Here is a 14,481-nt window from a genome sequence, read left to right on the forward strand (position 1 = left end):
GACGCTGTATTACTCAGAGGAAGGCCAATAATGGACATCGTCTGTCAGCTATACTTTGAGAGGAGATAATGACAACGGGAATAATGAGAGCGAGACGAAGACAGCCAGGAGACGGTAAAAGAACATACTCCGATATTCCAAAAGGATGAAAAAGAGTGGAGAAGAGGAGGTTTAAAAAAGAAAAGGAAAAATCTGAGGCCAGGAAAGGAAATTGTGTGATGGCAGAAATAGAGTCCTCATTGATCCTGGGACAGGACTATCATTCCACTTGGCTGAGCAAGGCTCACAGCTTCAGGGCACCAACCAACCAACAATGAACGTTGGATGTTAGGGAGGAAAATGTGCAGTGACGTTGGGAACAACAAAGGGAATAAAAGTAGTCTCAAAAATAACTTCATTACCAAAAAGAAATACTAGACTCCATGAAATATTCTTATTATAATGGTAAAATATTGTATTTCCAACATGTTAAAACTAGTCATCATTTAGTTTGTTGAGTATGTTGAATAATATGAGGTGACACATGAATTCATGGTCAAATAACTGCAATCCTGTTACGATCGCGCCAAGACGTCGTGGCGCGATCGGAGGGATTTGGACCCAGTAGCGGGGAAGCAGGAGGGGACGAGACGAACTGAGCTCATGATAGTAACTTTAATGACTCCAAAAGCTTTACAAAATAACAAGGACTTGTACATCCAAAACGAAACAAAACCGGAGCATGGAGAATAGTACCTTTGCGATGTATGCAGTATCACGCAGGACGATCCGACAATGACTACCACTTCCATGGTGCTTAAATACCCACATTAGGAAGTAATCAAGAATCACTCGCAGCTGCTCTAGCCTAACGGCAAGCCAGGAGGGACAAAGGAGCTGCTCCTGACAAATCCAATGAAAACCATAACTACGATGTGGCCTGTAACAAAAATGAGTTTTGACAGTCCTTATTTAGTTTGACTCACCCCTAAATTTCTGTCTTAGGTTTATCTTTTATACAATGTGTATGTACTGTACCTATTTATATTCTATTGTGAAACAGAGCACATTTTAATCAGCATGTAGGGTGTAATTTGATTTTAAAATGTGTTATACCAGCATGTATATGACACCATGTAGAATTTGCGTTGCCCTTGATGTTATGTTTTCAAAGCCGCATGTCATTTATATTTGTGGAATGTGATCCATGCTGCCTTTTATGGACTACATTTACAATATGTCAAGGTGATACTCTTGGTGATATTGCTCCATTTTGTGTCATTTAGAGGCATGTTACCATTTGATATTTGCTTGTTTCTCTCCCTAAAAAAGCCACTCAAACGGGCACTCATTAAAAAGCTTTGTAACATAATTTAACTTAAATTTGTTTAAAGAAAATTTCTCAAAAAATAACTCATTTTAACCCTGTCAAAATGTAACATTAAACAAACAGAGTGTTTGTTTTAGTTGGTAGATGTTTTCATATGAAATGACCTAATGGGTGATCCCAGGTAGGTCCTCACTGTGTGGAGTTTGCATGTTCTCCCCAGGCCGGCGTGGGTTTTCTCCGGGTACTCCGGTTATCCCAAAAACATGCTTGGTTGGCTTTTGGTAGTTTTTTTTTTCCTTGCAAAAAACTGGATACTTTTATGTAAGTGTGGGATCCCATTATGGAGTCATTATCCCTTGTCGGAGTTGGTGTGTGAATCAGCAAGAGTTGGTTGTTTTCCTGTATGGACGTTAAAATCTTTTGATTGCTGGGTTGGGATTATAACCCTGTTAACAGCAGGGAGGAGTACTTGTGTATATTCTGGGGAAAGTGTGAAGTCATTAGCACAGGGAGAAGACAGGAAGCGTTTGTTTTCGGTGAAACACGGCAGCGCTTTATTGTCTAATGCACAGGTGTCAAAGTGGCGGCCCAGGGGCCAAATCTGGCCCGGCGCATCATTTTGTGCGGCCCGAGAAAGTAAATCATAAGTGCCGACTTTCTGTTTTAGGATCAAATTAAAATGAAGAGTATAGATGTATATTACATTTCCTGATTTTCCCCCTTTTAAATCAATAATTGTAATTTTTAATCAATTTTTTCTGTGTTTTTAGTTCAAAAATCATTTTGTAAAATCTAAAAATATATTTAAAAAAGCTAAAATAAACATTGTTTTAGATCTATAAAAAAACGGAATCTTCAGGGCTTTTAATCCAGTTCTTTTAATCCATTTATTAAAAAAAATCTAAATATTATATCTAAAATGGTCCGGCCCACATAAAATCGAGTTGACGTTAATGCGGCCCGCGAACCAAGCCGAGTCTGACACCCTTGGTCTAATGTGTATGCTTATGAACGTACAGTTGAATCCGAAATCACACATAGAGTCGGTCTCACCTTCCTTCCCTACGTTAACTATGTTCTTTCATTGCAGGCAGCCTCGGGGCCGACACAGAAGAGCGCCTGGTGGAACATCTTCTAAATCCCGCCCACTATAATAAACTAATTCGCCCTGCCACCAATGGCTCTGAGCTGGTGACGGTACAGCTCATGGTGTCGCTGGCTCAGCTCATCAGTGTGGTAAGCACATGCCTTTCAAACAACACTGGACATTTCTTGCAGCGAGATGGCCAAATACAATGCCTTTTTTTAGAAACAGCTGTGAAATAATGAAAATCGATGTAAAGTCTTGCCCTGTGATTGGCTTGCAACCAATTGAGGGTGTCTTTGCTCTGATTGTCTGTCATTAGAGTGGGTGTGTCCATGCTGGTGGGCGTTGGCAATGCGTGCAATGACTTTGACACATTGCAAAGATGAGAACTACAATGAAACTAAACTTTAGTATACACTCCCACTTCAGATTTTGTTAAGACTTCCTGCTCCCAAAAATGATTAGTTATTCCTTTATTATTTCCACATAAAGAAACTATTTATTGACTTAACGCCCACACACTCACTCTTATTGTGATAATTTTGTGCGTCGGTTTAGAATTGATTATAGCTTATATGCCAGACACACAAAATTGACCAGCTTTATGCTGCATTACATTTCTACCAATTTGTCTGTAATTATCCAATAGAGACTACATTAAGAAAGCATTAATGCACTAAAACTGACTGCTACAAAACGATACTTCAATTGATTTTACCCACTGCAAAAAGTGATATGCGGTCAGCTCTTCAAGGGAGTGCTGAAAATGAGGCGGTCTAATCATGAAAATCCCAGGAAATGTCATGTCAAAGTGCTAATTAACTGGGCTAGAATCCTTATCTTTTCCTCCCACTTTCATTGAATTCAGAGCGAATTAGGTATTCAATATGTTTGTGTACTTAAAGAGATTTTCGCCGTGTGTTTTAAAAGAAGGAATTAGAGTGATATATTTTAGCTACAGTTAAACCTGTGAGCAGTGATGAATGGGCCCTTGAGTCCACATGCATTCGATGAATTGTGATCATCTGCAGAGTCATTGCAAACGGCAATGTTAGAAATATTCATGCACTCAGTAAAATCAATCTGTGTAAGAGTAGAGTTCACTGCAATGGAATCCCTAGTAGAATTTTTTTAAAGTAAATTCTCAGGACATTGAATTTCCACATTACTTATAACGGGATAAAAATGTTTGCAAATTCCTAGGCATGTTACTAATCGATTTTTAAAAAACATTGGGCAAAATGAACAACAGTAGTAATACTGATTAAAATAATACAATCTTTTCGTTCTGACCGCTATTTTTTGACATTTTTTTCTATGTAGAATCCGAAAGATTTCCACTATTGAGTCAATTTTTTTTCTTGACAGTTTACCCATTTAATATATCTTTACACCGATACCTGTATCATTTCTCCAGTCATGCCTTAGTCTATCATATGTCATTGTCTGTCAATATTTTCTTATTATTTTTATAAAGAACATACAGTTGTTTGTTGTTGTTCGTTGTTGTTTTTTTTACCCAAACGAAACAGGGATCCTTTTGTTTAGGAACCAGACACGGCAGAGAAAACTGATTGTTACATTTCACACCCAAAAAAATCTGCGCCTGCCAGATTTGAAAAAAAAAACTTGTGTTTCACCACTGTATTATTTTTTTTTAAAAATGGGCTAATTGTATTTTTTCTAAACTGTGGTGTGTTTGTTTACAAGGATGTCTTGTTCTTTATCTTCCGCAGCATGAACGAGAACAAGTGATGACCACAAATGTCTGGCTAACACAGGTGACCCTTCACCCTTCAACACACACAGTATTAAATGTGGTGAAAGCAATTGAGCATTTTCCTTGTGTGGACCAGCCATTATGTCAAAACAAAGTCCACACATTGAACTCATTGCCTGCCATTGAAGGTGATAGACATCCAAATTATTTGCACTGGGACAGCTGAGATAAAGATGTGATGTTAAAATAGGCTCTAGCACCCTCCAGGGCCCTAATGAGGACCAACCAGTTCAGAAAATGAATGAATGAATGGCTATAAAACCTTTACTGCAGCTACAACTGTGAGGCATATAAACAAAAAGCATCAATAATGACTTCATAAAATTTAAATATTATTTAGGAATATAGCCATACTCAACAAAAAGTAGTGCGAGCTGGGCTGCGCTTCTCCTTCAGCCAGTGTGGGTTGACAAAACCGCTATTAAATCAACACAACAATATATTTGCTTGTGCAGGTCGCTACAGATAGTTTGGTAGCACTGACTAGTCCACTCTATCACTAGCCAATCATAGTTCCTGAAAGCGATGACGTATCCCTACTCCCTGTGAGAAGGCGTTTGTGTCGCCACCTCGAAATCTGATTGGTTAAAGCAGCAGTTTTATCCACACCTATTTTATGCTGCAGGGCCTGCAGAACTGATTGTGAAGGCCTCCTGGCTGAAATGTGATTGGTTAAATGCTTAAATATGAAGACACACAATTTGGAAGCAATGAAAGGAAGCAGGAATTATTTAATAAGTATTCATGGACAAAATCTAATTAACATCAGTCTGTGATTCAGATATTTTTTAGACCAGCAGAGAATGCCTGGCAGGCCTTGACGGTCCACCACTGCAATTGTGAAAAGAAACTTGTACTTATAACTACTCTCTATATTGAATATATTCTCCATTTTTTTTACATCACAGTACTTACCAGGGTCAAAATGAAAATACAGTATATAATTGTACCTACAATAGAATGTGACTTTATACATTTCACTGTGAGCCATCTACAAATAACGTAATTTTTAATAGGCAATTATTTAATTATAGTAATTTTTCTGTTCTGAGACAAAAAAAAAATCTGTCTCAGAGATTCAATGCATATTTGACATGCTTGGAATATTCTTACTAAATTTTGCAATTAATGTTGGATTTTAATTCAACAATTAAATGTAAATTGATGTCAATATCCTAAATATGTGTGTTAGGACATTAGGACACCGGTCGGAACAAAAACCAGGACCCGCAGCTGCCCTTTGTGAAACAATTGCCCACCCCGATTTTGAAACAAAATAGGTTTACACAAAATGTCTTGATGTCAGGATGAATAATATATCACTCCTTCACTCTGGGTGAAGGGTTTGTACGTCAGGGTGGTGTCTCATGTCACAAAAGCGAGTGCTATGACAGTGTTTGAGTTATTTATTTTGTGAGTCTGCCATTTTTTGTGATTCATTGGGTGAAGAACAATGACTAATGTGACAGTTCCTAAGCTGTGGCCATCTCAAAATCTGCCATAGTATGAAAAAGGGAGCTTTAAAAATTGGTGGAATATTGATACACCCAAACAAAAACTATCTGCTTCATTGTCACGGAGGTATTTATTGAACAATAATAAAGTGGTGGAATATACATCAATTCACACCCCAATTCACAGTATCCGTCAAAATGACCCAAATTTGTATTTTCTTTATAATTGTGCTCTTGGATTTTATTCAAATAAAGAATAATTGATGTGTTTGCTTGTGACAGCCAAATACACAAACAAATTGGGACACTGTTTTCAACATGTGCATAAATATGGATCTGCACATGAAAACCAATAAGTGCCACGTCATTTCAAAGTAATTCAAGATTGGATTATTTACAGATTGTCGCACAATGCGTCCACCATAATAACTGAGTAGGGGCAAGAATTTATGATACGTTTTTATGGACGAACATATAAGGGAAACAAGGCTGCCTGAATGGGGACGAACATAATGCATCACAGTGGGAAACCCACAGCTTCTGCGATATGCACTGACTACAACATATTGCCGTCAGTGGGATTTTGAGGCAATCAGAAAAGCATGTTTTACAAAATTATTTTTCCCCCAGAAATAAGAACATTATTTAAGGCCAACAACATACTAGTCAACTCTGATTTAATGATCACTAGCTGACTCATTGATTCAATGTTCAATCCACTTAACCGACTGCAATTAAGTCTAACATTAAATTAACAAGCAAGGTTTATTTTGCAAACATGAAGGCATTTAATTAACCACCAACTTAATGATCAGGTAAATTCAGTCCAGTTGTATTAAAAGAAACAGTAGGATACACTAAAGGTTTTACCAGGAAAGGCACTTTACATCTGTAGCAGGTTTACAACCATGCTGCTTAGACAAAAATAAATAAATAAAAAATACAACTAAACCGTCTGGGCAAAACAGGCCACGATGCAATCACTTTGCTTTGTAAAATTTAAATATATTGTTTTTTTCCCCACAAAAGTTGGAATAAAATGGTGAATTATCCCTCTTTCTTAACAATCCAGAAATATTGTTTGTGATTTTATAAAGAAAAAATAAAACATAAATGCTATACCACAATATAAAAGCAAGTTGCAGTGTCAGTGGGGAACTGGAATTTGTACATGACGGTCCATTTTAGTGTCATCCATATCAATTTGTGTGCATTGGTCCTTAAGTTCAAAACTAACCATGGTCACAATTTAATCAAGAGGATTGCTTTGTCGTTGTGTGGGCTCGTCACACTGGCAGCGAGCACCAACTGATGATTTAAAGAATAGAGACATACTCTTAACTCTCACCTCCTCTCAAGATGTCCTCGCAGTGCTGATGAGTGACATTGTGTGTTGTTGTTTTTAAACTGACTTTTAGGAGTGGCAGGACTATCGCCTGACTTGGGTCCCCGAGGAGTTTGACGGCATGATGAAGGTCAGGCTGCCCTCCAAACACATCTGGCTACCTGACGTGGTGCTCTACAATAAGTGAGTGTTCAAAAAATTATTGTATAGAAAAGTAATATAAATCAACTCTTCGGCATGCACACAGCAGTTGCTAAATGAGAAGCATTCATGCAGGTAACTCTTGAATTACCTTGTCTGTTCTCAAAACACTTGAAAATTAATAATAATAAATAACACTTTTAAATTTTATACCAAAAACTGAAGCAAAGTTCGGGTGCGCATTATACACGAATCTCGGTGAAACACTGCCCTCCGCCATTGACATAAAACCTGTCTTTGTCCGCCAGATGGGGCACGAGAGCTCGTTCTATTGGCCGGTGCTCAATCTGATGATGATAAATCAGACTAGGAATTTTTTTCAATATTAGGACGTTTGGTCGCCCGGGTGAATATAATTTTGAGAGCTGGTTTCAACAGTAAACTCTCTGTCATGTTGACAAACGTCCGGCGACCAAACGTCCGGCGACCAAACGTCCGGGCGACCAAACGTCCGGTGACCCAACGTCCTAGTACCCTTCTAAAGTGTCTTTGGGTGTAACTGTGAGTCTTATATGTCGTTTATTTGCTCGTGGTGATTGGTTGGCAACCAGTTCAGAGTGTCCCTGCCTCCTGCCCAAAATTCAGTGACCTTTGTGGTAGAGAAGATGATAAAAAGCATCATATTATGTGGCTTCCCCTTATGCCAAGAGATCAGTTCAATGGGATTTCCAGCCCTTTCATTAAGAAGAACATCATGCGGAAGGCAATACACTTTATGGAGACTTTTCCCCCCTCGTGATTTTTGGCCGAGAAATTAATTATACAAGAGCAAGGTAATTATGCCCACATTTGCACATAATAATCAACTTGCACTCGACGGTAATTAACTCGCATGTCATGTTCCTTCACGTATTCATTTTTAATTGACCTTTTCGTCTCGTCGTTGTCACAACTCTGTATGCACTTCTGGAAAAGGGATGTATAGATGTTTATCTTTACCATTTCGCTGCCTCTGTTTCAGCGCCGACGGCGTGTACGAAGTGTCGTTCTACTCCAACGCGGTGGTCTCCTATGACGGCAGTATCTTCTGGTTACCACCCGCCATCTACAAATCAGCCTGCAAGATCGAGGTCAAACATTTCCCCTTCGACCAGCAGAACTGTACACTACGCTTCCGTTCGTGGACCTACGACCGCACCGAGATCGACTTGGTGCTACGCGCCGACGTCGCCAGCATGGACGACTTCACGCCGAGCGGCGAGTGGGACATCATTGCCCTGCCAGGTCGGCGGAACGAGAACCCGGCGGACCCGGCCTACGTGGACATCACGTACGACTTCATCATCCGCCGCAAGCCCCTGTTTTATACCATCAACCTCATCATTCCCTGCGTGCTCATCACCTCGCTTGCCATCCTGGTCTTCTACCTGCCGTCCGATTGCGGCGAGAAGATGACGCTGTGCATTTCCGTGCTCCTTGCGCTCACTGTCTTCCTGCTACTGATCTCCAAGATTGTGCCCCCCACATCTCTGGATGTCCCCCTGGTGGGAAAATACCTGATGTTCACTATGGTCCTGGTCACCTTCTCCATCGTCACCAGCGTGTGTGTGCTCAACGTGCACCACCGCTCGCCCACCACACACACCATGCCCCCGTGGGTCAAGGTGGTCTTCCTCAACAAGTTGCCCGCCTTGCTCTTCATGCGTCAGCCCAGGAATAGCTGCGAGAGGCAGCGGTTGCGCCAGAGACGGAGAGCGCAGGAGCAGAAGGAGGGCGGGCGCGGTGGAGAGGCGGGGGCCCTGATGGTGGGACTGGGCTTGGGCAGTGCCACGGGGGGGACTTCGACAGCAGTATTTGCCAAAGAGGATGGCGACCCTTGTACCTGCTATGTGAACAGGGCATCGGTCAAAAAGTTTGGAGGTGATCTGGCGAGCACAGGAGGGGGTTCCATGGACGGTATTAACAGGGTGAGAGAGAACCGGGAGGGGGGCTCCGGGACCCGAGGGAAGCAAGCGGCAGGGGGCCAGGCCCTGACTCAGGCCATCCTGGCTCAAGCCTGTCCAGGCTTTGATGAGGCTGTGGAAGGAGTGCGCTTCATCGCCAACCACATGAAGTGTGAGGATGATGACCAGAGTGTAAGTATCATCTTTCTGGATCTATTTACAGCCTTCACTTTAAAAGCCTGAGTGGAATATTGAGAGGAAAATTTAAAAAATTACAAATAAAATCAAAAAGCAATATCCATTAAATTGACGCAACATCCCATAGAGCTGAACTGACACTGTGATGACATCAATCAAAAATTTTCCTCAATTAAGACCTTTCAATGGATTTGACAAGCAAGTTAGTTAACGGAATGCTGCAATGTAATGTCGATCTGTCCCAATCTAACCGCTAACATCATTTTTAACCTATTTTTTTTTAACCAAAATTGAATATAAGTTGAAATCCCATGTTAGTTGCCTGACAAACAGTTAAACACACTATCATATCATTTCGTCACTCTTGTCAATGCTGTAAACTTTCTGAAGGTCTCGGCTCTACTGAATGACATTCTCGTTATGAAAACACTGCTCTTTTATTGCATCGGATTGACCAATCCAAACATAAATCTTTGAAGCTGATATAAAAGGCCATGCTGTGTCCTGTGAATGCAAAGTCAAGTAGACAGTTACAATGACGCCATCAGATGCAGTCAAGTCGTTCCAACGCAAGCAGAAGTCGTTCCAAGCAGAAGCGAGGAAAGGGTGACGTTTAGGGTTTAACTTTAAGTCCTCTTCGAGACAGCAATCCATATTGCTTTTGTGCTGTCACCTCTGTCATTGCCATGCCAACAGCTGCCCTCCCACACCCTCAGTCTACCTTCTTGAGCTGCCATCATTGTCGTAGTCGCTCTCTCTTTCTGTACTTTTCATCACTCTCGCGGCTCCCACGTCCGTCCCATCCTCCTTGACCCTTGCCGACACCTCATCAGCGCCATGTGGAGAAACGAGTCCCAGCTTGCATTAACCCCTCACCTCCATTAACGCCACACGTGCTTCACGGCGGAGTGAAAATGGCACGACTGGGAAAACAGCTTGGAAGAGCCCTACGCAGCGATCCTGCAAAGTTGGGATTTCGCATCAGGAATGGAGCCATCTGCATAATACTTAATATGCTAAAATCCTGGGTTTCATTTCTCACTTTTTACATTGTACTTTTTTTTAAAATTTCGAAACAATGCAAACAATTTCTCGCGGCGGATTGAAAGTAAAGAATTCATTGGGACTTTCTGCCTCCCATACGGAAAGACAAAATGGCGGAATATAACTGACATTAGCTTGTGTTTTTGAATGTGGAACAAAATCCGGTCTGATAAAACAAGCAAGATGAAACCACCTGAACAAGAAACAAAGCCAGGACATACCTATAAATTCCGAATGTGTAAACAAGGGTCGTGACACAAAAACCTATTTTTTCCTCATGGAAAACCATTAAGTATTGATGTTGTTTTATGTCCACATGCATTTTATTTATTGATAATGAGCTAAATTGTATGAAAATACCATTTTGATAAGATTTGATGCAATTTCACAGAAGTAAAATATGTGAAAGGTTATTTTAATACCTTCAAAAACTGAACATTTATTAGTTATATTCAGCCCTCGATCCAGAAAAATCGACTCAAGCCTCCTGCCTTTCTGTCTACAGGTGAGCGAGGACTGGAAATATGTCGCCATGGTGATCGACCGCCTCTTCCTGTGGATCTTTGTGTTTGTGTGTGTGTTTGGCACCTTGGGTATGTTCGTGCAGCCCCTCTTTCAAAATTACACAGCCAAAACCATCCACATGCCTGGCTGACCCTCCACTAGCCGCTACCACGCTGATGGGAGACAGCGCCCCGCCGCCCCACAGGTGGGAAGGGGTCTTTTTTTCCGGATCTGTGGGACAGCAAGTAAACAGCCATTTTGGCTCCTTTCTAGAAACACTTTGTCGCAACTTGATTATTCTTTTTCTTGTATGAGGAAGGCAAATGACTCTTCCCTTTACGGGCTGACCCTCCCCGCTCGCAGTCAGTCCTCGCCACCTCACTGCGACCGCTCCATCGACTCGTAATCCCCACCCGCTCGGATAGGCTGCTGTCAGGTCACAAGTGGAAGGAAGGTTCCAAGTATATATTTCGGGGTTTTCGACATTTTTTTGATTTGTACGCCATGAAACGATACGGATGTTCTCTATCAAGAATAAACTGCTGACTGATTTAGTCAAAGTAAAGTGAAGACCAAACATCAGATCACTATAAGAGAGGAGAATGAGGAAAAAAATGTACATGAATGATAAGAGAGGAAGTCTGAGCAAGAGCTTTTATTAATATTTCATGTTCAATGTTGAGTTCCCTTCATTGTCATGATGTCAGTTCTTTCCTTGACTCTTCATTTATTCCTTTCTTTGCTGTGTTCATATCCTAGCCTTCTATTCATTTCCTCACCTTTTATAACCATAAAGCATTTCTTCTTTCCTTAACCACACCTTAGAACCCTGTTTTTATTTGGACCAGATTTTCTTCCAAGTTCTATTTTCCTTGCCCCCTTTGCCTTTAGGGATTTCCTCGCCTGGTCTTTTTCCTTGGTTGTTTGATTTACGTCAGTCGGGTTTCCCCTTTTCTACTTCCTTCTCTTGCCTCATTTTCCTTCCTATACTCTGCATTTCCTTTTCTTTCCTTCCATCCCGTTACCTCACTTGTTTCCATTCTTGTCCCTTGCTTCATTTTTCTTTCCTTACCTTTTCTTGACATATCTCTTCTCCTCACCATTTTCACCCCTTTCTTAGCCTCTTTTCCTCACCTCCCCTTCTTTTTCTTAGCACATCTGTCAAACAATACGATGCCATATTTTTTTTTTAGCCCCGATCAACATTGATATCCCATTTCTAAACCGACCCCTTTATATTCAAAGTTAATCTCGTCTGTTATCGTCGGAGACGAATGCTTCTTTCTTTCTTTTTTTTTTCCTTTCTCCGGGCACTTGCTGTAGGGAGGAAGTGCAATTGAATGAATTTTTCAAATAAACAAGGGCGAAATGACAAGAGGATCAACTCTGCGGAATGAGTCACAGCAGCTTAAAAGATTCACAAACAAGAAGCAGGAATGACACTGAATTATATACATTACATACTAGCTCCAGTATATCGCTGTGATGTAGGCCCAATGCAAGAGCACAAGCCAGCTTTTCACACGGGACTTGTCTCGCTGACGTGGAGCGAAAGGTCACTAAATCATATTATAAGCTGTGAGTTTTGACACTCTGGCCTACTTGGAAGGTTTTTGCCAGGCCATCCATGCTAGGAGGCTATGGCAAAGTCTCTTTTTGACCTGTCCACTTTCCTTCTCTTCTCACTGATGCTGCCATTATCAACCTCCTCCCCCTTTTCACCTTCCAAAATCCTGCATAGCCCCCTCCCCAACAATGGCAGTCCAATAAAGGTTGTAGGTTCAGATTATTTAAGCCTGTCTCTCTGCAGTCTGTTTCACTCATTCCAAGTGCACGTCAACACACCATTGTTGAAGAGTAGCTTTTTTTACCCATCATAGTGAGGTTTATACGGAAGGTGAAGAGCAACATCTTGCCTGACTGGGCATTTGGGATGAAATGCATAAGTAATGCCACTAGAATCTAACGTCAAGCGGAGGAGGGGGGTGTCCAGCAAATTTAGAGAGGAGGCCTCCCCCGGTTTTCCCCTGGTGGCGCAATTGCATTCATCATTCATTTGTTTTTCTATAACATTTGTCCTTATTAGGATTTCGAATGAGGCACTAGTAAACCGTTGCCATTGATAGACATCCAATCCATTTGAATTCCCTGCCAGCCCATGTCAATTCAAAAATATTATTACTGGAAATTGCACTAGAACATGATTATTCACAGCCAACTCATCCAGTTAAAATGGATTGGATGTCTATTGTTGACAATTAAAGGTTATAAATATGAGCTGTTTTTACAGGATTTGCTGCTACCCAAGCAACGGCTTTTTCAGGAAAGCCCCTGCTAATTAATGCAAGACGATGCCAATGTTGCAGGAGCCTACGTTCATGGCAAAAATAATTTTAAAAAGAAAAAATCTAACAAAATGCAAGAAACTAACCTCCACATTTGCCCAAAAAGTGACTGAGAGCCATGCAGAGTAGGTTGGTTGAACACTCTAAAGCAGGGGTGGCCAACTCCGGTCCTCGAGAGCCGCTATCCTGTGTGTTTTCCATATCTCCCTCTTCTAGCACACCTGAATCAAATGACCAACTCGTCAGCAAGCCATCCAGAAGATTGATACCGATCCTGATTATTTGATTCAGGTGTGTTGGTGGAGGGAGACATGGAAAACAGACCGGATAGCGGCTCTCGAGGACCGGAGTTGGCCACCCCTGCTCTAAAGTGTCCCTAAGTATGAGTGTGAGCGTGAATGGTTGTCCGTCTCCTCGTGCCCTGCGATTGGCTGGCCAACGATTCAGGCTGTCCCCAGCCTGGTGCCCGTAGTGAAATGGAATAGCCTCCAGCACCCCCTGCAACCTTTGTGAGGATAAATGTAGTTCAGAAAATGTAAGAATGAATGAATGAAACTCATTCTACTAAACCTTGGCTATATTCCGAAATATTATTTCATTTTTATGAAGTTATTATTGATATTTTTTGTTTGTGTCACAGCTGTAGTTGCAGTCAAAGTTTTAGAGCCATAAAATAGTTGTAGTGGGTTGGATTGATTCAGACAGAGCACTACTGAAGCCCTAGGTGGGAAATGCACGGCCTGCCACTGCATTTTTGGGGGCATGCACAACATTGCTTTCCCTTTTTTTAAAACCTCTGTCCTCATTATGATTTTTCAACATCATTTTAAAAAAAGTCTATTTTGAGAGGGGAATTTGTTCAATCACACTTGCTACTGGAGTAGATTGTACTCTTTGGGGTTTTCCAAACATTCCCCATTAATCTTCTGCCGCAGGATAGAATGAAAGAAAGAACCATTTCCTGGCTTTCTAATATTGAGGCTGCTTCTGCTTCCTTTTTCATACTTGGCCTCACACGCACGCAGTATTTTTCCACTGCCGGGATTTGGAACAATAATGGGTGTACGGCACATCCGAGGTCACTTGGTTGTTCGGGGAATTTGACGTCTTTCAAACAGATCTTGATGCACCAAAAGTGGATTCAGTATTGCAAATCAAAAGTTGCCCAATGAATGCAATGAGAGAGACAAGTGTGTCAAAACCTTTTTTGACTGTACAGTCCACAATTCTAGGCCACATACTCCCACCTAGTGGCTGTTCTAAACTAAAAGATGACAACCTGGCTACAATGGGATGAGCTAATGTCACATTTATTCTTTCCATGCCTTTAA

At 41.3% G+C, this 14,481-nt stretch overlaps 1 protein-coding gene and 1 long non-coding RNA gene across 2 annotated transcripts in view; one reads left to right on the plus strand and one right to left on the minus strand.

The window, feature by feature from the left end:
* LOC144072538 (uncharacterized) overlaps positions 1-761 on the minus strand; it is an 18,980-nt gene extending 18,219 nt beyond the window's left edge. Inside the window, exon 1 of the long non-coding RNA XR_013299822.1 lies at positions 736-761. This is a non-coding gene — a long non-coding RNA (uncharacterized LOC144072538). The remainder of the gene's footprint in view (positions 1-735) is intronic.
* The window catches only part of chrnb2 (cholinergic receptor, nicotinic, beta 2), a 22,077-nt gene extending 9,483 nt beyond the window's left edge, over positions 1-12,594 (plus strand). Inside the window, exons 2-6 of the mRNA XM_077597610.1 lie at positions 2,400-2,545; positions 4,133-4,177; positions 7,049-7,158; positions 8,138-9,251; positions 10,807-12,594. Coding sequence (XP_077453736.1) covers positions 2,400-2,545; positions 4,133-4,177; positions 7,049-7,158; positions 8,138-9,251; positions 10,807-10,956 — 1,565 coding nt within the window. The 3' untranslated portion in view covers positions 10,957-12,594. The remainder of the gene's footprint in view (positions 1-2,399; positions 2,546-4,132; positions 4,178-7,048; positions 7,159-8,137; positions 9,252-10,806) is intronic.
* Positions 12,595-14,481: the final 1,887 nt, after the last annotated feature.

This window comes from Stigmatopora argus, chromosome 4 (genome assembly GCF_051989625.1).
Source record: "Stigmatopora argus isolate UIUO_Sarg chromosome 4, RoL_Sarg_1.0, whole genome shotgun sequence".
In the NCBI taxonomy this organism is placed as follows: domain Eukaryota; kingdom Metazoa; phylum Chordata; class Actinopteri; order Syngnathiformes; family Syngnathidae; genus Stigmatopora; species Stigmatopora argus.